Source organism: Trachemys scripta, chromosome 1 (genome assembly GCF_013100865.1).
Source record: "Trachemys scripta elegans isolate TJP31775 chromosome 1, CAS_Tse_1.0, whole genome shotgun sequence".
Classification (NCBI taxonomy): Eukaryota; Metazoa; Chordata; order Testudines; family Emydidae; genus Trachemys; species Trachemys scripta.
The window spans coordinates 284,350,674-284,375,143 of record NC_048298.1 but is presented as its reverse complement, the minus strand read 5'-3'; the positions used below and the strand labels follow the sequence as shown (position 1 = coordinate 284,375,143).

The window sequence follows — 24,470 nt, the reverse complement described above, 5'->3', positions numbered from 1 at the left end:
AAACCACCTAACTCGTTCATCTACCTGCCAATGTTGTTTGTTCTTTACACTCTATTTTCCTACTGCTTTCTTAGGTAACAGATTGTTGACATGGTGCTATGAATATTCGGTCTTGGGGATAAGGCTAGGCTTTATTTAAGCTTTATGAGATCGAGATGAAAAGCAGATCCCAGTGGCATTCCTATCACCCTATACCTGTATCTATAGTACTGCTGCCTTTATTAGGTGTTCGATTACACCTTCATCCATTCAGACACCAGTTTCCAGGCCAAATATTGAAAGTGGATGCTGGGTGAGCCAACTGACTTTTACACCTTAGGCTGCTTCAGAAGCAAACAGATTCTAAGGGTGCTTTGGCTCCATGGCACATAACTGCAGTCAGATGCTTTTCCCTGCTTATGCTTGCGTCATCTATACATAGGCTACTTTCCCACCTAAAGGCATTATGAATGTCAGTTTTGGGCAGGAAGACTGATGAGACAAAAGTTGCTTGTAGAGGTCTCTCAGAGAAATCAGTTACCAAAACACCTATCAGGTTGTGGGTGCAGGAATTATTTTTTCACAACTTACATAGGATTCATGTTGAACTTCCAGTGACTATGGAATTGAGACTAGTAGCATTCAAAGAGAAAAACTAATTTATGTTAAATGGATTTTCTACTTTAAAATTGTGTGGCCATAGACTCTGCAAAAAATTAAAACCAAAGGCAAGTGTGTACAAAATAATTTATTACAGCATAACATATGTTGGCATTATTTTACAGTGAGTTTTTCATTCAACAATTTTGAATCTAAACAGATGACACACAAAGGAGACCATTTTAATTAGAACAGTTTATTTGTCTTAATAAAATCCCCCTTCATGAACTTATATTAGCCTTAGAGGGGCTAGTTAATATTACTGAAAATATTTACATTACAGTGAAATAAAAACAAATCTGATTGAATGATTCCATTGCCGTTTCCAGAAAAATGTATTTCCTGTACAAGCCACAGTATACTTAGGTTTTGATAGCAGTTCTTGTAGAACGCAAAGCTGTCATATGTAGCCATTTTGTCCAGCAATATTATGCTTTAAAACAGCTATATTAAGTTCAGACTTTCATTTTGATGTGTTGTATATTTTATGCACTATTAGTTAATGCACCAGAACACAGAATAAGAAAGAGGTTCATTGTGATTTGTAGTCAGCCTATTTGTGCTCCCTTAAATAGTTTTTAAATATAAAATGCACTCCTCAACTACTAGTTGCTTTTGTAGCACTTAAAGCAATAGTATTTAGGCAAGAGAAGTATTACATTTATCGGCTATAAGTCCACACCTAAGACTTTTAATGGAGGTATACAGTAAACTTACCAGTGAATTTTTATGATCCTGAGGAGAACCATATTCCCCATTATTGTACCTTATGCATCTGCCCAAAACTGGAGTAGCTTTTCCAAACCAATAAGTGGCAGTGAAAAAAGAAAGAAGACAGGCAGACAGACAATGGTATCTAAACAGGATCATATTCACTATTTCAGGGAATTACATGTACTCAACTGTTTTTTAAAATGTTAAACCATTCAAAAACGTAAGGAAACAATAGCTATGGAACAAAAGGTAGAAAGAAAAGAGTTTTTGAAAACTCTTACCATCAATTTTTAACCAAACCTCCATATCCACCAGCACTAGTTCCATATAAGACACAGAATTGACAAGAAACATGCAAACAGCCAACATTTACAGTTATGTGCTTCAAAAGAAACCAAAATGACCAAAATTAAAGAAACCAAAACAAACAGAAAAAGATGAGGGGATGATACAAAGCAGCACTTTTCAGTCTTAATTTGCTAAAATCTGCTCAACTGATAATTTCATTACCAAGAAATTATTATACTTACTTCTATATATAACACCACTTAGGTGAAAGTAGTCTTTAACGTCCATAATTTGGGGATTTTGTTATTGAATTTGGGGATTTTAAAAGACTTAAAACAGTACAAGAATAAACATGACAAATGTTGATTAGAGATAATGTTTACATAAACATTGGCAGTTCTTTTTGGATGAAACACACGCTAATAGCATACTCCATTTTCATTTAACCATCCAAATATTTCATTTTATACCTGTAAGATATAAAAACTGCATCCTGGAAAAGTAAACCTGATCTGCATCCCACCAGTCTGTAGGTATAGTCCAATATTTTATTTGTACACTACTTCAAATTTCATTGGACAGCACATCATGGTTAACGGCTGTATGGTTCACTGATGCAAAGCTACTGTCATCCTCATTTGTGGCAGGCATAAAGGCAGACGTAAAAGGAAACAGTTTATGACATGCTGTCCGATACTCTTCATATTGGGTGTGGCAGCTTCCGAAGCTGCCATCAAGCAGTGCCTCGAAAACCTTTGTTAAAGTCTAAAGAAACAAGAGCAACAGTTAAGTTTAGTCTAGACTATTTTATTACCAAAGAAAACATGGGGCTCTCTAAATCTCGCTTGCATGATTAATGAATGTTGTGCCCTCTGCTGGCAATAAGTCTCATTGCCCTTGTTTACAGAGGTCTGACATCAAGAATATAATTTTAACCAAAATAAAAATATTCCTTTTAATATTAATAATCAAGATTCAGAAAAATTAACTGTACATGTATCTTGTGCTTCGTATAACACACCTACTTTGTTCCTAAATATACAAAGAGGTTACAATTAAATTAGTTTACCTTCACATTTTTGTCTCTCATAGTTTCATCTAATCTAGTAGCAATAGCAATAGCTTTCTCTTGTCTTGATTTGTCCAGGAAATACATCATCTTAGCACCTTAAGCATAAGGGAAAAACAAACAAACATTTGATCAGATACTGACAACATACAAGTACAATACTTGATTTATTGTAAAATTATAAACTGATACAGAAAACAATCCAAAAACAAAAAGGAAGATATTGTGGATTGGGGCTTTCTACAGATTTTAGAACATATAATTGTTTCCATCCATTATATTTTGTATAAGAAAATTATATTTTCACATTTTACTTATAAGTGATGACACAGCAAAAATATTTGATAGTACATTAAGAGCATAAGGATAAAGTAAAGCTGTAGCTCTGCTACTGACAAAAATGAAATGCTCACTGGAAACTTTGTTTCAAGTTTTCACTAAAATGTTATTAGAAATAGGATGCCTGAGGCAAGAGTTAATAAGGCAAGAGAGGTCAACAGGCAGAATAGGGAAACAATATCTAGATAACTAAGTCATCCAAGTCAGCATGCTAGTTGAGATGCACCCTGCAATGATAAAGGAACTGGCAGATGTCTTTTTAGAGCTATTATGAATTATTTTTAAAAAGCTCTGGAGTTAAGGTGAGCTGCTAGAATAATGATAACTAATCGTGTTGGCAGGTATGACAGGTCTTTAAGCGACTTATCAGAAGAATTACAAATTTATGTAATTTGGCATCCTACCGGAATAAGTCCAATGGCATGAACAGACATTTCCCCTCTCCCAAATATGCAACACACACAAACTAAATAAGCACACAACCTACTAGCAAGGAAAAAATATCATAAAAAGTATGGTTTTGACCTAAAAAGTAACTAAGTAAAAGCAGCACCATCTTACTTAGATCCATTCCTTGTCTGTAATTCAGTCTCATATTTGCTTACTATATTCTTTTCTCAGGAAGTTTTTATAGCTTTTTATTCCTGATTGCTCTACAGGCTCCTACACAATGAATGGGGACAGATAGGTGCCTAAAAATATAATCCACAAAACCCAGCATGCTAGGTGGGGAGCTGGGTACATAAGCTAATAGAAGAGGCTGAGAAGTGTGTGGGCTAAGCTCCGACCCTCTCATGGAAATAGGCGCTTCCCTGCAGCCTGGACTCATGTGCCTATCTCTACTTGCAATCCGTCATTACCTAGTGTTGTGAATAGCAGCAGTGAAAGTTACTAGTCTTGTTCTTTCATTCTGTTGCTGCTGCTTTGAAAAGCTATGAGCAGAAGCAGAGGCCCTCCAGCTGAGTGGAAAATAAGGAGCGAGGATTGTTTACATTACAAAAGTTTTTTTGAGATCACAACGGATAGAATCTTATGGTTTTTTTTTTAAATAAATCCTGTAGAAACGGAAAGCTTCCCACATGAGGCAGAGAGTGGGCAAGTGGATTATTAAAGCCCTTCAAACAAACAGAAATGTCAAAAATAATTTGCATCTGAGCCTCTGACATATTCTGATTGGAATGAAGTACAGAGAAAGACATTAACTTATTTACCATCATTTAACATTTTCATAGCATCAAAATAAACAAACCTGAGAGCAGATGCAGAATGGAGGTAGCATTATATTTGAGAAACTCTTCATTAAAACTTTCCAAATCTTTGTTAACAAAAATTTTCTGCATTTCTTGAGTTAGGACCTTGTTCACAATTTCTGGGAGATTACTATGATCAGATACTTAGGAAAAAAAAAAGCAGAAAAAGTTACCATTGCTGCTATTGTTCTAGAGAAACTTCACGTCTGCAAATGCACCTCTTTAGCATGTACACACACACACACACTTTATGATTGAAATCAGTATTACAGAAGTCAATATTTTACCATCTTTGGTTTTCAGCAAAACATTAAATGGCTTCAATAGGTTCTGATGAAATTCTGAACACTTTGTATATAAATGCAATTTTTTTGCCATGTGTGTCTATGTTATTTTAAATATTTTAGTGTTTCTATAGTATTTAGACACTATAAAATATCTACAGCAGTTTCATTGTACATACCAGATTTAGAGAATTTAATCAAACATTCATGTAGCCATGGGTTGTTATTGTTGATAGCAAAAGCTCTCTTGACAGACTGCAACATTAACAGAAACTTTCCTATGCAAAAAACAAGAACCAAAAAACCAAAACCAAGGTTAAATACATCTCTAACTTTTTGTGTTCCTTTAAATGTCATTGCAGACACCAACCCAAATCCTTAACTTTCTCATAAACATACCCCCAAATGTCCAAAACCTTTAGATTTAGTTAAAGTAAGTTAAGTACATTTTTACTCTTTTTTTTTTTTAATTTCTGAAAAATCTGTTTTTTTACAAAATGATGATAGCAATATTTTCTGAAGGATCCAGCAACCATGTAATATAAGTATAATATTTAGGTGTATCTTTTACAGGAAGTTATATCCCCAAATCCTTTGCAGTTTCATTAGTAAATCTAATGCAAATATTAGAAACACTAAGTCTTATGCAGAATTGTCATATCAGTACTCTCAATACCCAGATATAAAACACATAACGTGGCAGCCCCTAACATCATTCCATTATAAAAAAGCTGCTGCTCACTATTAGCAACATTGCATCAGGTACATTAGTCTAATTTTTTTTAATTGCTAAAGAATTACAACTAGAAATATTTTTTCCTCCATATCATCTAATTAGCATATAATCACAAATTCCTTTATTCTTAAAGTTAGTTTTAAGAACAAATTATGTGCTGCCAAACAAAGGTGACATGGCATACATTAAGTTTTCTGTAATATTTACCTACTAACGCTGGGCATGATGGAAACTCTTGCCTCAGTATGTTAGTAAATGGAGACTATAGTTGGGTAAAAATAGGCTGAAATAAAGGATTAGAACATTTGGAGAAAAAAATTAAAACTTGCATATACTTTACCTTTTCTAAAGTATATTTCAAATGCTAACAGATGTGTGTCTACATTATCTGCAACAAGATTCTTAAGTGGCATAAGGAACTTAATAGCTTCCTCTAATGGATTTTTGACCTGTTTTAATAGGAGACAAAATTAAAGTTACATAAAGGAGGCATCTATCACTAACATACATCTTTTAAAAAGATGAAGCTTTCCATGAAGCTCTACCACTATGCAGTGACAGATTAGCCCTTTTGTTTTTTGAACAAAAAAAAAAAAAAAAAAAAACACACAACAAAAAAACCACACCCCTGTCCTGGTCCCACTATGCACAGCAAGCAAAAGAGTGCTTCAATCACCTATCTGATTTCTAGAGTATTGGCACAAAACAGAAAAATCTTCATTTATACCCCAGAATGAATTATCTACAGAGTTTAAGAGATCACACAGCCAACCAATAAACCATGACGACACCTATCTGAAGTACAATCTTCCAGAAGTGTGTGGGGATGGGGTGGCCAAAGAGAATATCATAAGATGAAACTGTTATAAATTTTACATAACAAGTAACACAATGCTTACTCTTTCCAGTTTTTCAGGAATTAATTCTTCCTTGGGACCACTAGTTTCCTCCTCTTCCTCATCTCGTTTTTTCTTTTGAGTCTTTTGCTGTCGTTCTCTTTCTGCATGCTTTCTCTCCTCTTCAAGTTTAGCTTTCTTCTGTGCTCTTCTCTGCTTGCTAAGCATTTTTTTCAGTTCTTTGGCTGACAGGTTTTCTATAGATAAAATAAAATAGTTTAATTTAACGTCTGATTTATACATAGACTCAAAATTTCAATAATAATCTTGGTTTTTCCTCAAACAATATATGCGCATCTCTAGACTTTTCATATAGGGAAAGGAGAGATGTATTTATACAAAAATTTCAAAAAGAAACCTTTTCACTTATCAGTAAAATGCACCAATTACTACGTAGTCTAATATTACTGGACATTACACATCCAACACAAAACATTTTGTATCTTAAATGCCAAGGTTTATATAAATAATATAAAACTGAAAGTCCAGAAACTTAGAAGTATTCATTTAAACCATGAGTCAGATGAAATGCAAAATTTGGAAATCTCATTATTTATATCCTTTGGACATTATTACTCATACAGGGCCTTTCATCCAAAGATCTCAGGTGGCCCAACAAAAGGTGGATGACATTTTTCTTGGAGGCTAAACTTAAATTCACCTATTACCCTTATTTCAATATCATCTTAATGCTCTTGGTAAGATCTACTGGAAACCTCCTAAAACATTATTACTACACCGGAGTGTTTCCACCCTTTAAGTGCATAGGCTTAAATTTAACTTAGAAGGTAGTATAACTATTATATAGCATAAATAATTTATATACAGCTAATGTACTAGGTGCTTTGTAGAGGAGCTTACACTATAAACAGACAGACAACTTGGCGGAGAAAGGAAAAAAGTGACATAAGGGCATTGAGCTGTGCTGTAAAACATGCATCTTGTTATATACTATATATTGTGTAACTTATTATACTCTGAAGGGAGGATAAGGATTTATTGGTCTCATATGTCAATTCTTCCTGTCCTTTAATAAGAAATTAAATTATCTTTGAATTTCTTCCCCTTGGTCAATGCTGTCTCAACATTAAGATGCTCTAGATACATGCAATATTCTAGTTGCAGCATCACTGGTGCATAGGTGGGAAGTAAAATTTTTTAGACGTTTTCCAGGCATACTGCATTTGAAGAACCTCATAACTAATTTACTCACTATTATTACCCCTTAGATCCTTCTCATTTACACTTTCTGAGAAAATATTTTTCCCAATGAATACCAGTTTCAGATTTCCCAGATGTATTCACTTGTATTTTGCCAAGTTGAAGCTCAATTTATTTCCTGTACATAATTCTAACATCTCTACGTGTCTCTGTATGTTTTCCCCAGGCAGAGTGGTGTGTGTAAAATACCTAAATTATTAATATACCATATATACTCGTTCATAAGCCGAATATTTTTGGTAAAAGAGTGACGCATCAAAGAGCGGGGGGTTGGCTTATAAACGGGGTCTACACTAAAATTTGATGATTTTAAACTCTATGGAATCATTGAATTGAATATCTAATACATCGTTGTTTTGTTTACCTGGAGCATCTGCAGCCATGGAGCCCTTCAGCTCCCTGTGGCCACGGTTCGCTGTTCCTAGCCAATGGGAGTGGCATGCCACTTCCCGCAGCTCCCATTGGCTGGGAACAGCAAACCGCAGCCACCGGGAGCTGAGGGGCTCCATGCCTGCAGACGCTCCAGGTAAAGAAAACATCCCAACCTGCCAGCGGCTTACCCTGACGGCCAGGAGCCAAGGTTCGCCAACCCCTGAAATATAGGGTCAGCTTATGAAAGGGTCATACAGTTTTTGCTATTTTTACCTAACCATCTTGGGGGGTCAGCTTATAAACGAACGGGCTAATGAACAAGTATATACGGTATTAACTACATTAGGTCTAACACCAATTACTGCAGCAATCCATTGACTACCTTCCGGAACCTAAACTCAATACATGATTGTTTTATCATTACCTCTTCATTTATTATTTTCCTGGTTTAAGATCTATGTAGTGGTGTTCATATCTAAAACAAGATAAAATTTTAGAAGGTATTTTATATACACCAAATGCTTTACTAAATTCAACCAACATCTGTCTTTTGTTCAACTACTAGTTTTGTAATTTGATAAAAAAGCTTGTCTGCAATAATATTTATTCTTGACTATTTCTTTTCAGTCACTGATCAAACATTCAAGGACAGAAAATGAAAACTTCTGTATGGTACAATATATAATAATTTTATAGCATGCAATGTTATTTAGCTTAGTAAATTTTAATTTGTGTTATGCACATTGGCCTGCATTACTTCCTAGGTACCTGAATTCACTTCTTGTTCTTTGCTTTCATTGGTCAGAGGATTATCATGTAGTTTCAAGTAGATTTCAATTGCTGATCGAGCAGCCTTGAAATAGAAGGCATGTTTCCTGAGAACATCTTCCAATCTCAGAAGGTCTACATAGGCCCGAAGAGTCATCTTTCTCATGCAGTATGTGTGGAAGTCAAACTGATCATCTGTTATCTCAAAAAAATGCTTTAAAAAAAAAAATCATACTTAAATCCTTTCACTGATTTTCCGTTCATTACCATCTAGATACAAAGTGGAGTAACAACTAGCATTATTTGCAGCCCCGACATATCTACCATGGAAAATAAGAGAACCATTTACTGTAGAAATGTAGTTAAGAGAAATCTCCCCTCCATCTCTTTAAAAAAGAAAGCTAATTTAATTTACCCAAAAAACAAACCCCCCTCCAGTTGATGTGAACAACAATTTTTATTGTTCCGATTCCATCAGAAAATACTACCCCATTTTATTTTGTTTTTAAACAGTGTCTAAATTTTTGAACCGATAGAAGAGAGATGGCACAAAGCAATGTAAGAATAGTTTTAGATAATAGCATGTCAAAAAGATTTATGGTGATTGGATTTTTCGTTTAACAAAAAAAGATCGGTTATCCATTAAGTTAACCCGCTAATTGTATAGCATTTTTTAAAACTGCAGTATCAAGATTTTTAAACGTGACAAATGGCATGCTGAACTGATTGATGCAACCAATATTTACACTGCATTATGAAAAAAATTATATAGGAAACAAACCAATCTTTTTACCTACTTACCCTTTCCACTTCATGACATTTTTTCAAGGCATCACCATACTTCGCTAGTCTCTGATAAGCTGAAGCGCATTCAGTCTGGAACCACATACACTGCATCTCATTTAGATTTTCCATAGCAGATGTCCCTTCCTAAAATGAAGATAATAAAACCAATAATTTATCAACTGCTGGTTTCCCCCCCCCCACACGTGACTTTTGTTACTAAACAACCATTCATTCATCTATAAACACATTTGCACTACAATAAAAAATGGCTATAATTGCAAAACCTCCCTTATTAAATAATTATTGACATTCTGAAAAAGAAAAAAATAACTTCTGCTCCAGCTGATTCTTCTTCCAGCCTCCTTGTTTCTTTAAGTGGTACTTCTGCAAAGCCACATGGGCACAGATTAATATGCTTGAAAAATAATTCATTTTGCAGGGTAATATCTCAATATATTTTCAAGATAAATTCAAACAAGAAAAGAGACAATTCCCTCTTCTAAGATTAAGAGGAAGTGAAATATCAGACTCATTTTTATGAGAATCCTTAAGTTTTTGAAGGAGTAGTTTATTCTTTTTTGCCTGAATCAGAGGAAGCACCTGCTAGTTTAAAACCAACAGGTATATTTATTGGTTTGTTGACAGTACCTCTACTGACTTCAAACACAATTTTTATACTCTGGATTTGGAATATTAAAAAAAAATAATTAAGGAGGATTGTAGAATTTTTGTTTTATAAATTTCAAGATTTTAGATCAATAAAAGCTATTGAAAAAATTGGAAGGCACGTTCTATAAACTATCAAAATACTGACATACAAGAAACCAAGTTTGCCACCAAATTCTCAAAACACTTAAGAGGAAAGAAAAACACTACTAAACAATCTAATTCTGACATACAAGTTATTTAACACAAATGTATCTTTGGCTTAATTCTGTATTATCAATTAAACTATAGATACAGTAGATGGCATTACTACATATGAAGAAAATACTACAATTTTGTTCCATTAATAGATGAAAATAAATATTCAAGTCAGCTGATAAAAATATCAATAAACATCTAGCTCAAAACTTTCATAGTCAGATTATTCAACAGAAGAGCCAAAGACTTCCATTGATATTCTAAGAAAAAAAGACATCTTGTTTTCCACAGTACAAAAAACTTTATACAGAAACTAAATAGCACTCTAAATCAAATTAAATCAAATCAGATCCTCCCCCACTCTGTTTATGGGAACCATCAGACTACACTGTGGATTTCTACAGTTTCTGGAAACTGACAAGCAGTGAGCACCTTAGGTAAGAGAATGGTATTTTTGAAGTGCTGCTTAAATTTCTGGAACTATGCAAACTGTTTTGCAGTGAGAACCTTAGTTTTTATACTCACGTGAACACAGACATCGTGGATTTTATAAGCAGGGGGCTACAGGCTAAGTTTTCAGGAGTGCATAAAAGTGGCTTAGTAAGCTAAATCCCACTTTCAAGTTAAATCAATGGGAATTAGGCACTTACTATTTAGGTGCTTTTGAAAATCCTAATAGATGTATCTTTAGGTGCCAAAATAGCTTTGAAAATCTGGCCCTTAGAAGCCTAAGTCTTATTGAAATGACTTGGATTCAACATGAACAATTTGAAATGCAGCAGATTTGTTCTTAAACAATTAGTCCAAGTTACATAGCTTGACAATGACAATTTTCCAAGACAAGACAGCTATCAAGTGTGTTCCACAAAGTGATTTACTCCTGTACGTGTGGCAATGAATAAACATTTCTGGCGTAACATCTGTGCTATATCATAGTCTGTTAATATTAGTAATAAATAATTTTCTAAGTTATAATTACACAGGCAAGCATACCTTAACAATGAACAAATATCTCTAAATGGATAGATTTCTGTTGTCACTCAAATCAGTTACTCTGGCAGAGATGTGGTATCAGATACTTACATCTGATATGTGATTTTCCAAATGAAAATACTACAAACCCTCTCTTTAAAACAATATTTCCTACCCTTGTAAACTTGGAACACATCTCCTCTGCATCTTTCACCATATTTGCTCGGAGCATATATTTTGCACATTTGGAGTTGATGAATCTATCTGCTGTATCCAAAGATTGTGCTTCATCCATCCATTTGGCAGCTTCCTTGAGATTACCTACATGCTGTTATGGGGGGAAAAGGCAGTTATATTTCATTATTAAATACATTTTTGACTAAATATAGACATTTATAGCTATTAGTACTTTGGCACCAGGATTTATAAGCACCTTAGAAATATTAAGGATAGATTTTAGTCTTTTTTTCCTGTGGACTTTCCAAAATGACCAGTCATCGTAAGTTATGATGCTTTACTCCATATTATAAACAAACTGGAAAGTGTGTTTACATTTTCTGATTGACAGAAGAGTGTCAAATAAAAAACAGAACAAATTATCATGCCCAAAACCAGAAAATCACACTTATGAAAATTTCAACTGAGTAAGGACCTCTCATAGCCTAAAATTAGACACATTTAATTCAACTTTTTTACCTTGTAAATTTTTGCTTTTAAATAGAACAGTTCTATTAATGTTGGAGTGCTTGCAATTGCAGCATTAATGTATTCCAAGGCCAATGAACACTGGCCAAGTTTGTCAAAGTGCTGTGCCAGGAAATAACGAACCCAAAGTAGTGTCGTTGGGGGCTCCTTCTCTCCATTTTCTGTAACAAAACAGATATAAAATTACAGTGGCCAATAAGGCTGAAGACTTCATTTGGGGAAAAAAACACAAAAAAAACTTGACAAATTCAGCAAATATTTGCTAAATTGTTTTTATTTGCAAAAAGGTAGAGATATAACTATTCTCTGGCAAAAGGTAGCAGCACTCCAACAATTATTGATAACTGTTAATACAGGGATTAGTAACTGAAATGTAATTTTAATACCTGTCTATTGAAACTTACCATATGGACTAAAAAAGTCACAGGTTTTCAGAGAGGCTTCGTAACCAGTAACAAGTTCTTGAATTATTTCTACCTATATATGAAAAATATAAATTTAAAGGTTTGCCTTAAAATACTATAAATGTTGGAAATAGGATCATGTTCACATTTTTACAGTTATAGCAAATCACCTAAAAATACACTGAAACAGTGTTTATGGAACTACACTAAAATAAACAGACACTTAACTGGGAAAAATATTGGATGGATCACGTGTGTATTCTAGAAACAGCAATGAGGCGTGGGGCCAGGCTGCAGAGCCAGCGGAGCGCCTGAGGGTAGCGGTGTGCATGTGGCAGAAACAGCAATTGCTGTTCCTCATTACTTTCACAATATACCTTTTGTTCATCCATGGTAGCTGTTCTACATTTTTCCCCCCACTACATATTCTTGAATGAACTATCAAAACTCAGTTAAATGTATTTGATTAGTCACCCCCTCCCAAGGGCTCCTTAGGAAATTTTAGGTACTTCAATTTTTGAATGCCCAACTTGAGACAACTTGAAGAGGGTTTGTTTCTGAAGAGGGCTGCAAGTATGCTTCTCGTAAGGATGAAGGGTGGAAAGGGGTCTCTGGCTGAGTCCCTGTGAAAAGACTACATGAACGCTGCTGGGATTTTATTGAGTTATTAATGATGAGAGCAGTTAGAACCTTGGTTATGATATAAAATTATTCTACTTAACTGCCAGGGGGCAAATTTGTCACCTACACATGGAAGATATATAGCACAGCTATGCATAGTCCTAGCTCAGGAAGTTCCTTCGAGAGGAAATATAACCAAACTCCAAACCTGGAGACAATGGGACTTTCTGTGCCTGCGTCCTGTAGATAACTAACTGATTGGTTTGCAAAATAACGCAAGGGGGGAGCAAGTAGATGAACAATAAGGGGGTCATAAGAGGGACAGATACATTTAGCTTGCTAATTATGTATGGTAATGATAGCAAATTTTGGCCAATCATAGAGCGATAAATTATCCTAAGCAACTGCATATAATGCTTTGGTGTAAGTGTTTTCTTTGTTCTTGCTGACTTATGAGCTTGAATGCAATTGAAATAAACGGATCGCCCCTCCCGGGGCTCCTTGCTTGATTAGCTGTGTCCGCCTCTCATTCCTCAACTGGAATGGACAGGAATTTCTGTCTAAGTTATATGACTTAGATTTTTAAATCTAAGCAAAGAGGCCTGATTTTAAGAAGGTTGATGCTCAACACTTTTTGAAAATCAGGCCCCTTCAATGTCTGAAGTTGGTCACCCAAAAATTGAGGCACCTTAAATCAATAGTCTCTTGAAAATTTAGCCTACAACCTGAAATTTGCATTGTACAATCTTGACACAAATGCGCTCTCTGTGAGTAGTTGCGTAATATCATAAGAACCAATTCATTCTATTCTACAGCAGACAACTTGGAAGTGCAATGCATCTACTCCTGAAAGCTTTAGAATTCTTTAGCACAATTCATTGTTTTGTAGCTAGGCTAATTGAGATTAAAAGTTGCCTTTCAAGTCTAGCAAGTATCCAACTTCTCAAGGGAACAAGAATAGAAATTAAGAGGAACAGAAAATTGTAATATGCATACAAAATACATTACATGCTGAAAAGCATTTATATTTTGGGCCGCGCATGGTGCATACGGGAGGGGACAACTCTATGGACCAGTTACATAAATACATTAGCTTTTCACCACCTAAAGATGGTGGAAAACCCTGCAAAATTAGCGAGATTTAAATCTGATGAAATGTGCAACATTTTGAAGACATACTTTTAAAAGTATGAGAATTAAAACACAAAAACTAACTGTCACTCTAGACCACCAAGTGAAGTGGTCAGAAGGGCTTATTTTAGGTAAACACATACCTATCTTAATGTGCCAGGAAACACTAAGTCTCATTTTTCAAAGTAAATTATTTCACATTGGATCTGCTAAGTCCCATGAAGCCATTGTGAACTCTTCAAAAGAGGTTATATTTATGAATGGTCATAAAAAGAGAGTTTTGGAAAAATCTCAACAGAAGTCATGTTTTTGGTAAAAAAATAAAATAAAAATCTTAGGACTTACATACTAGCCCCTTTTCCCCCACATAGACCTAACTTTTAACAAAGGAGAAAAAGTGCTGAAGAGCCACATAGGCAAGTAGACAAAGGAGAGAAAACATATTTAGTATTGCTCTGAGACCTGCCCGCTTCCATTTGTTGAAAGGACCTTTAAAGGACCAGCAGAAAACCTCTTATACAACCCCTTTCTTTTTTTAAGGGAATATTAAAATACTGAAAATATCAGTTTCCCCTTAAGCAGCAAGCTTGAGGTATATAGCTACACTACACAAACAGAACAAGCCACCTTTCCTTAGTGCTTTTCATTACTAATCTGAAGTGCTCCCAGACTTTAAATTCTTCTCATTTAACTACTGAAAAACTCAGATAATTTTTTGTTGTGGTCAAGAAGCTTTACTAGCTTGAGAGTTATTTATGTCAAGAAGAATTAAATCTTCATACTGACTTCAGAAATATGGTTCATGAAGCATATTTAAATGTGAGCATTGTCTGGTTCCTAAAGGGACACAGATTCTACTAAATTGCACTCGCTCTTTAACAAGATGCTAAGTTCTTCCCCTGGCAGCCTCAGCTTGCCATGGCGCCAGAGCTCTGGGCGGCAGGGCTGCGAGCTCCTGCCAGGCAACACAGCTGCAAGAGCCACCGGCCTGCCCCAGTGCTCTAGACTGCACGGTGGCATGGCTGGCTCCAGCCGGGCGGCACGGCTGCCAGTCCTGATGCTCTGAGTGGCATGGTAAGGGCCGGGGAGCAGGAGGTGCCGGGGGGGCAGTCAGGGGATAGGGAGCAGGGGGTTGTTGGATAGGCGTGGGAGTCCCGGGGGCCCTGTCAGGGGACGGGGGTGTGGATAGGGGTTGGGGCAGTCAGGGGACAGGGGAATAGGGAGGGTTGGATAGGGAAGGTCCCAGGGGGGCAGTTAGGGGCGGGGGGTCCCAGGAGGGGGCAGTCAGGGGACAAGGAGCGGGGGGATTGGATGGGTCAGGGGTTCTGAGGGTGGGGGGGGGCAGTCAGGGGTGGGAAGTGGGAGTGGCAGGGGCCAGGCTGTTTGGGGAGGCACAGCCTTCCCTACCCAGCACTCCATACAATTTTGGAACCCAGATGTGACCCTCAGGCCAAAAAGTTTGCCCAGCCCTGCTCTAGGCAGAAGTACCCATTTCTCTCTTTACTGCAACAGGTAACCTTCATAGTAATCAGGATTTAGACTACATAGAGCTACAGGTCAGCATTTGCACCCTGCATTACATCTGTAAGTATTATTAAGCCAATGCAGGCTTTTGACAGGTGTAACATGCTCTAAACAGCTGCCACAATTAAGAAAGCAGATCGCCACATTTTGCACTAATTGTAGATTCAAAAAAAAACAAAAAACCTTGAGTGGATAACTACCTTCCTGGTCTCCAAAGCACCTGCTCTTATGACCTGCTACAAACTTGCTCTTATGACATTTATATAGTATGTTTTCACAGATACTACTCAAAATATGAGCTAGTTACATTTGAAAATGAAAGCACTGAATTATGAAGCTAAGCGAAGCCCAATTATATCCTTCATTGTTTGTGTTTCTCAAATATATATTTTTATTGTACAAACAAATGCAAATAATGTGTATGCATCTTAAAGTCATAAGTTATTTGTTATAAATGAATAGGTAATGGATTTCCAAAAATTCACACAAATGCATTTTCTTAATTATTTTATTCTTGTGCATAAATAGCTCTTCTTGAGTGGACTAGTACTGAAAAATAAACTGTTCTCTTAAGTAAGAGGTAGCATGGGGGAAATTAATACGCTTCTGTTAGTGTGATAACTAGTCAATTTGACAGACAAGAATATTTTTAAATAAATCCTTTCAGAGACTAGCACAAAAACTATCCAATTCCATTTTTAGAGACTGCGATGTTAAAATATTGATAAAACTATCTGCTGAATACTGAGTTAATTACATCTTGAATTACAGCAGTTAGTCAAAATATGTTGCATCATGCTAAACCAGGGGTCGGCAACCTCTGGCACGCGGCTCACCAGGCGCGGGCCGAGGAACATGCTGGCTGCGGCTTCCCGCAGCACCCATTGGCCTGGAGCGGTGAACCGCGGCCAGTGTCAGCTGGTGGTACCAAGCCGCGATGGGTACTGTGGGTCTCAGAATCACTCAAAGACTTATTGGTCGGTACAGGTCACTGATATTGAAAGAACCTGGAGCCTCAGCTGTACTCTTTTTAGGACATGTGGTCTCTGAAATAGCAGGCCTCTGAGGTGACCTAGACCTCTTACTGCTGACTTTGTGAAGCGATCTAGAGCTTTTTGGGGGGAAAGTCTTGGAGTCCCCCCTGCCCACTTCCAATTATTTCCTCAGTAGGAGTAATAGGTGAGTGGGCTACAGTGGAGGCTGAAGGGGCACTTTTGTTACCAAAGATCCGTTGTACAGGGGTGGTATCTTGGCATGTGCCTGATCAAGATTGCAGGGAGCACTATCATGAGAAATCTAAGCTTTATCTCCCTGTTCTTTCTAGATTTGCTCCAGAACCCAATACAAACTCGACACCTACAAGGGATAAGGATGTCCCCCAGGCAGTGAAGACAGCTAAAGTGCCCATCACTAACATGGACAGACTCCAACAAGTTATACACCATTTAACCCCAGGACAATTTGACATATTCCAGAATATGGAAAATGAACTTCAGAAAAGATGACGACAACCTCTCAGGGAGGGAGTGTGAGTGTAAACAAACTTGCAAAAGGTCCCCCAAACTTCATATAGAACTAAATTAAACTAGTAAACCAACAACAAAATTACCACCTATAATTCAGCTAAGCTACTTTAAGAAATGGGGCCCTCAAGTCTTGCTCGGTCTCAGGCCAACACAGTTGAAGAGGACAAAGCACCCTCAATTCCGCCACTGCCCTATGTACCGTTGGTAAGGGGTATAAGGATAACTAGGGTGCACATGTGGACCAAACAGATAATGCTACCAAAAGTCTCTAACCAAAGGCACATGCACATCTGAAGTGGAGCATCCACAGGGACATTACTCAAAGAAGAACCTTGTTTTTATTTATTTTTAGGTATTCCATTATAAGAGTTTTCTGTCTCCTTTTCGAAGACTTTCCATAGTTTATGTCTTAAACACATGGCTGACAAATTAGCTCACACAGGGCAACAGAAATTTTACAACTTGTTGCTGTGCAAACAGAAATAAGGGAAAGTAGTTGGAAGGGAATAGAAGGGCATGGATTTTTCCACACTTTTTCTTGCTGAAGTCTTTTCTAAACCTTCTTCTGAAAGAGCAGAGATTCCTAATTTGTCTCTATAGTAATCCTTCTTGGCTATTTTCCTTGCCAGGCCCAATGAGTGAATTTTCTCTGTCTAACAAGTCCTATCTATTTTGTCTGAGTTCCTACTTATTTGAGTTGATTTGTAAAACAATCATTTTGGCTGTAAATAGATATTTACTCACTGCTATCCTAAAAAGGAATACCTTTGAGCAGGAGGAATAAATAAATACCACCAGCACTGTCATAAACACTTAGTCAGCTTGTTAATTCTTATTAGTGATCCTAGCACAGCTTGTAGAAAAGAACTTTTACCATTTATTTTTAATTAAAGTTTGTCCTAAGTGTCAAAGCGAACTATTAGCTCTACTTCAGCGTTTCTCAAACTGTGGTTGGTGACCACAGATATTTCACAAAATACTTGCTGGTAGTCCACAAAGCTGGTTGGTCATATGATGCTCACTCTCCTTGTTTCCAGCTTCTAAGTCACATTAAAAGACCGCTGAAATTAAGGCCTGGTCTACACTACGAGTTTAGGTCGACTTTAGCAGCATTAAATCGAATTAAGCCTGGACACGTTCACACAACGAAGCCCTTTCTTTCGACTTAAGAGGCCCTTTAAACCGATTTCTTTACTCCACCTCTGACGAGGGGATTAGCGATAAAATCGGCCTTAGCGGGTCGGAATTGGGGTAGTGTGGACAGAATTTGACGTTATTGGCCTCCGGGAGCTATCTTACAGTGCTTCATTGTGACTGCTCTGGACAGCACTCTCAACTCAGATGCACTGGTCAGGTAGACAGGAAAAGCCCCGCGAACGTTTGAATTTCATTTCCTGTTTGCCCAGCGTGGAGAGCACAGGTGACCACGCAGAGCTCATCATCACAGGTAACCGTGATGAGTCCCAGGATCGCAAGAGAGCTCCAGCATGGACCAAACGGGAGGTACGGGATCTGCTCGCCATATGGGGAGATGAATCAGTGCTAGCTGAACTCCGTAGCAGTAAACGAAATGGCAAAATATTGGAAAAGGTCTCAAAAGACATGAAGGACAGAGGTCATAACAGGGACGCACAGCAGTGCCGCGTGAAAATTAAGGAGCTAAGGCAAGCCTACCACAAAGCCAGAGAGGCAAACGGAAGGTCCGGGGCAGAGCCGCAAACATGCAGCTTCTACGCGGAGCTGCATGCCATGCTAGGGAGTGCAGCCACCACTACCCCAACCGTGTGCTATGACTCCGTCACTGGAGAACCACACAGGGAAGAGGGTTCGGGGTACGAGGAAGAGGAGGATGAAGATAATGTAGATAGCTCACAGCAGCAAGGAAGCGGAGAAACCGGTTTCCCCAACAGCCAGGATATGTTTATCACCCTGGAGCCAGTAACCCCCGAACTCACCCAAGGCGTGCTCCCAGACCCTGAGGGCACACAGGGGACCTCTGGTGAGTGTACCTTTGTAAATATTACACATGGTTTAAAAGCAAGCGTGTTTAATGATTAATTTGCCCTGGCAATAGCGGCCAGTACAGCTACTGGAAAAGTCTGTTAACGTGTATGGGGATGGAGCAGAAATCCTCCAGGGACATCTCCAGAAAGCTCTCCTTCGTGTACTCCCAAAGCCTTTGCAAAAGGTTTCTGGGGAGGGCTGCCTTATCCCGTCCGCCATGGTAGGACACTTTACCACGCCAGGCCAGTAGCACAAAATCTGGAATCATTGCATAACAAAGCATGGCAGCGTATGGTCCCGGTGTTTGCTGGCATGCAGACAACATCCATTCCTTATCTCTCTTTGTTATCCTCAGGAGAGTGATATCATTCACGGTCACTTGGTTGAAATGGGGTGATTTTATTAAGGGGACATTCAGAGGTGCCCGTTCCTGCTCGGCTGAACAGAAATGTTCCCCGCTGTTAGCCACGCGGTGGGGGGGGAGGGGTGAAGCGATCATCCCAGAGAACTGGGTGTGTGTGGGGGGGGTTAGTTGGGTTTGTGCTGCATGTTAACCCGGGAACCGCAGCCCCTCCTTTTACATTGCAAACCCATTTTAAATGGCCAACCCAACGAATGCTTGGTATGGGAAATGAGGGTGCTACTGTTTGAAACCATTCCCACACGTTAAGAAGGTTAAAAAAGCCAAAAGACTGTGGCTTACCATGGCTGCCTGCAAGCCGAAATCTGTTGCCTGGCACTGCGTGAGTGATCTCTCTCACCAAACCGGCAGGCCCTCAATATAAGAGGAAAAATGCGACCTTGTAACGAAAGCACGTGCTGTGTAATGTGAACAGCAAAATTTAACCTGAAAGAGTGTACCCATTGTTCTCTAAAATGTGTCTTTTTTAACCACCTCTCCCTTCTCCTCCACCAGCTGCAAATGTTTCTCCTTTACAGAGGCTAGTGAAGATTAGAAGGAGAAAACAGCGGACTCGGGATGACATGTTCACGGAGCTCCAGATGTCCTCCCACGCTGAAAGAGCACAGCAGAATGCGTGGAGGCAGTCAATGTCAGACTACAGAAAAGCACAGCATGAACGAGAGGAGAGGTGGCGGGCTGAATCGCGGGATGAACAGAGCAAGTGGCGGGCTGAAGATGATAGGTGGCGTCAGCTTGCAGACAGAAGGCAAGTGTCGATGCTCTGGCTGCTGGAGCATCAAACTGATATGCTCCAGCGTATGGTTGAACTGCAGGAAAGGCAGCAGGAGCAGAGACCGCCACTACAGCCTCTGTGTAACCAACAGCCCTCCTCCCCAAGTTCCATAGCCTCCTCACCCAGACATCCAAGAACACGGTGGGGGGGCCTCCGGCCACCCAGTCACTCCACCCCAGATGATTGCCCGAGCATCAGAAGGCTGGCCTTCAATAAGAGTTAAAGTTTTAAACTGCAGTGTGTCCTTTTCCTTCCCTCCTCCCCCACCCATCCTGGGCTACCTTGGCAATTATTCCCCTAGTTGTGTGATGAATTAATAAAGAATGCATGAATGTGAAGTAACAATGACTTTATTGCCTCTGCAAGCGGTGCTCGAAGGGGGAGGGGAGGGTGGGGTGGTTGGTTTACAGGGAAGTAGAGTGAACCGGGTGGGGCGGAGGGTTCATCAAGGAGAAACAAACAGAAGTTTCACACCGTAGCCTGGCCAGTCACAAAACTAGTTTTCAAAGCTTCTCTGATGCGCACCGCGCCCTGCTGTGCTCTTCTAACCGCCCTGGTGTCTGGCTGTGCGTAATCAGCGGCCAGGCGATGTGCCTCAGTGTTCCACCCCACCATAAATGTCTCCCCCTTACTCTCTCAGATATTGTGGAGCGCACAGCAAGCAGCAATAACAATGGGGATATTCTTTTTGCTGAGGTCTGAGTGTGTCAGTAAGCTCCGCCAGCGCGCTTTTAAACATTCAAATGCACATTCCACCACCATTCGGCACTTGCTCAGCCTGTAGTTGAACAGGTCCTGACTACTGTCCAGGCTGCCTGTGTACGGCAGCATGAGCCATGGCATTAAGGGGTAGGCTGGGTCCCCAAGGATAACTATAGGCATTTCAACATCCCCAACTGTTATTTTCTGGTCCGGGAAGAAATTCCCTTCCTCCAGCTTTTGAAACAGACCAGAGTGCCTGAAGATGCGAGCATCATGTACCTTTCCCGGCCAGCCCACGTTGATGTTGGTGAAACGTCCCTTGCGATCCACCAGGGCTGGCAGCAGCATTGAAAAGTACCCCTTGCGGTTTATATACTCAGTGGCTTGGTGCTCCGGTGACAAGATAGGAATATGGGTTCCTTCTATTGCCCCACCACAGTTTGGGAATCTCATTGCAGCAAAGCCATCCACTATGGCCTGCACGTTTCCCAGAGACACTACCCTTGATATCACCAGGTCTTTCATTGCCCTGGCAACTTGGATCACAGCAGCCCCCACAGTAGATTTGCCCACTCCAAATTGATTCCCGACTGACCGGTAGCTGTCTGGCGTTGCAAGCTTCCACAGGGCTATCGCCACTCGCTTCTCAACTGTGAGGGCTGCTCTCATCCTGGTATTCTGGCGCTTCAGGGCAGGGGAAAGCAAGTCACAAAGTTCCATGAAAGTGCCCTTACACATGCGAAAGTTTCGCAGCCACTGGGAATCGTCCCACACCTGCAACACGATGCGGTCCCATCAGTCTGTGCTTGTTTCCCGGGCCCAGAATCGGCGTTCCACGGCATGAACCTGCCCCAGTTACACCATGATTTGCACATTGCTGGGGCCTGTGCCTTGTGAGAGGTCTATGTCCATGTCAATTTCCTCATCAATCTCGTCGCCGCGCTGCAATCGCCTCCTTGGCTGGTCCTGGTTTTGCTTTGGCATGTCCTGGCTCTGCATATACTCCAGAACAATGCGCGTGGTGTTCATAGTGCTCATAATTGCCGCGGTGATCTGAGCGGGCTCCATGATCCCAGTGCTATGGCGTCTGGTCTGAAAAAAGGCGCGAAACTAGTATCTGACTGACGGAGCGAGGGGCGAGTGACAACATGGCGTACAGGTACACGGAATTAAAATCAAGAAAGGTGGTTGTGCATCAGGGAGAAACACAAACAACTGTCACACAGAATGCCCCCCCCCCCAAAAAAGATTGAACTCAAAACCCTGGGTTTAGCAGGCTGTTGATTTCACAGAGGGAGGGAGAAGCAAATGAATACAGAACAAATCTATTTTTTACATCTTAAGCTGGCAGATGACGGTGCAGCATGACTGATAGCCCTCGGCATCTTCTGGGTGCTTGGCAGAAAATACTGGGCTCTTGGTAGAAAATAGCATACTACGACTGATAGCCATCATCGTCAAGACAGTTCGATAGGACTGAGCATGTCTGCCCAGGTGCCCATGATTGACAGCCACTGCAGTACGATGACGAAGGATACCAGTCGTAATATACCATCTTCTACCAAAAGGCAAGGGGCTGCTGTTGTGTGCAATGCAGCCCCACGTCTGCCAGCCCCACGTCTGCCAGCACCCAGATCGCCGATGAAGGCTACCAGTCATACTGCACCGTCTACTGCCAAAAGGCAATTAGCTGCTGCTGTGTAGCAATGCAGTACCATGTCTGCCGGCACCCAGAGGACATATGGTGACGGTGAGCTGAGCTGAGCAGGCTCCATGCTTGGCGTGGTATGTTGTCTGCACAGGTAACTCAGGAAAAAAGGCGCGAAGCGATTGTCTGCCATTGCTCTGATGGAGGAGGAGGTGCCTGACGACATGTACCCAGAACCCTCCGCAACACTGTTTTGCATCATTCAGGCATTGGGATCTCAACCCAGAATTCCAATGGGTGGCAGAGACTGCGGGAACTGTGGGATAGCTACCCACAGTGCAATGCTCCAGAAGTCGACGCTAGCCTCGGTACTGTGGACGTGGTCCACCGACTTAATGCACTTAGAGCATTTTATGGGGGGACACACACAATCGGCTGTATACAACAGATTTCTATAAAACCAGCTTCTATAAATTCGACCTAATTTCGTAGTGTAGACATACCCTAATACTTGCTTAATATTTCTTTCCAATGTAAAATATTGGGATGTGTGTCACAAATGGGAGGGAATGTAGTTTACAACAGTGGCTCTCAAACTTTTTTTTACTGGTGACCCCTTTCACATAGTAAGCCTCTGAGTGCAACCCCCCTTATAAATTAAAAACACATTTTATATATTTAAACACCATTATAAATGCTGGAGGCAAAGTGGGGTTTGGAGTGGAGGTTGACAGCTCGCAACTCCCCATGTAATAACCTCATGACCCCCGGAGGGGTCCCAACCCCCAGTTTGAGAACCCCTGGTTTACAACAATCTCTGTATCAAGAGTTGGTCCACACTACATAAAGTTTGAGAACCCACGTGCTATTTAATTTGTTAATATTTCTATGCCTGGAAAATAACATGCAACTAAGCCAGCATTGTTAGTTCTTTAACTCCACGCCACTTACAACTCCCGTTTATGAACAAGTGACTGCCCTGTTCAGTAAGCCCGACTTCAAAGTCTTTCCAGCTACAGAATACATCCAGTGCAGTCAAAGACTTATTTTAATACTGTTAAAAACACTGAATTATCTAGGACATCCCCTTCACCATGAGGTAAGTCTTTCAGGTCTCCTATGATGTGTGTCAATACTAGGAAAATTTTCTATTAATTTTCTGGCAACATCACAAACAAATTCTGCTCTAAGCAAGTTTTCATGACAGTGCTAGAACACCTATGTCCTGCTTACTCTAACACACTGGGGGTAGGACTGGTACAGGTATACCAGAAAAACAGGTACATTTTCTACTGTATACAAGATCACTGAATATGCAGACAGTCAAACAATAAATCTAAGAGGTGTGAATTTCCCCCATTCATAAGCCAACATAAGACATTTCATTACTAGTGGCCTTAGCTGAAACATCCAGTTCATGTGCCTATCCAGTATAATGAGCTTTTTATTCCTTTGACAGAAGATATAAAATTGCAAGCTTTAAGACCCCATCAACCCTACAATTTTTACAGTGCTTGTAATCAGTTTGTGACACTGTTGTCTCCGAACATAGTTTGTGCCAACATACAGTACAACAATTAAGACACCGTGCCTAACAAAGTTTGAATATTTCATACTGATTTTGCCAGCAGGCAAGGTCTAGCACTAGTGTTGTGCTGCAAATCAGTCCTAGCACACACATTTTGTGATGCAGACTGTACTACTAATTAGGTCTACGTAAGTGGGTTAGCCAGTTTGGCTCTCTCACAGGTATCTGTGTGGGAAGACACGTCATAGGGGTTCACTCCTTGTGAGTGTCTTTCACGCAATAT

At 39.7% G+C, this 24,470-nt stretch overlaps 1 protein-coding gene across 5 annotated transcripts in view; it reads right to left on the bottom strand.

Moving 5' to 3' along the window:
• Nucleotides 1-714: 714 nt before the first annotated feature.
• Nucleotides 715-24,470, bottom strand: part of NAA16 (N-alpha-acetyltransferase 16, NatA auxiliary subunit) — a 97,434-nt gene continuing 73,678 nt past the window's right edge. The window contains exons 10-20 of one of the 5 annotated variants that reach the window (XM_034758406.1): nt 12,308-12,380; nt 11,895-12,064; nt 11,374-11,526; nt 9,378-9,506; nt 8,577-8,790; nt 6,219-6,412; nt 5,660-5,768; nt 4,763-4,861; nt 4,299-4,442; nt 2,711-2,808; nt 715-2,406 (exon numbers count right to left, since the gene is read on the bottom strand). In XM_034758406.1, the coding sequence (XP_034614297.1) occupies nt 2,206-2,406; nt 2,711-2,808; nt 4,299-4,442; nt 4,763-4,861; nt 5,660-5,768; nt 6,219-6,412; nt 8,577-8,790; nt 9,378-9,506; nt 11,374-11,526; nt 11,895-12,064; nt 12,308-12,380 (1,584 nt within the window). In that variant the 3' untranslated portion in view covers nt 715-2,205. Of the gene's footprint in view, nt 2,407-2,710; nt 2,809-4,298; nt 4,443-4,762; nt 4,862-5,659; nt 5,769-6,218; nt 6,413-8,576; nt 8,791-9,369; nt 9,507-11,373; nt 11,527-11,894; nt 12,065-12,307; nt 12,381-24,470 lie in introns of those variants that run through there. The other 4 variants (XM_034758407.1, XM_034758409.1, XM_034758412.1 and 1 more) reach the window with 4 other exon arrangements.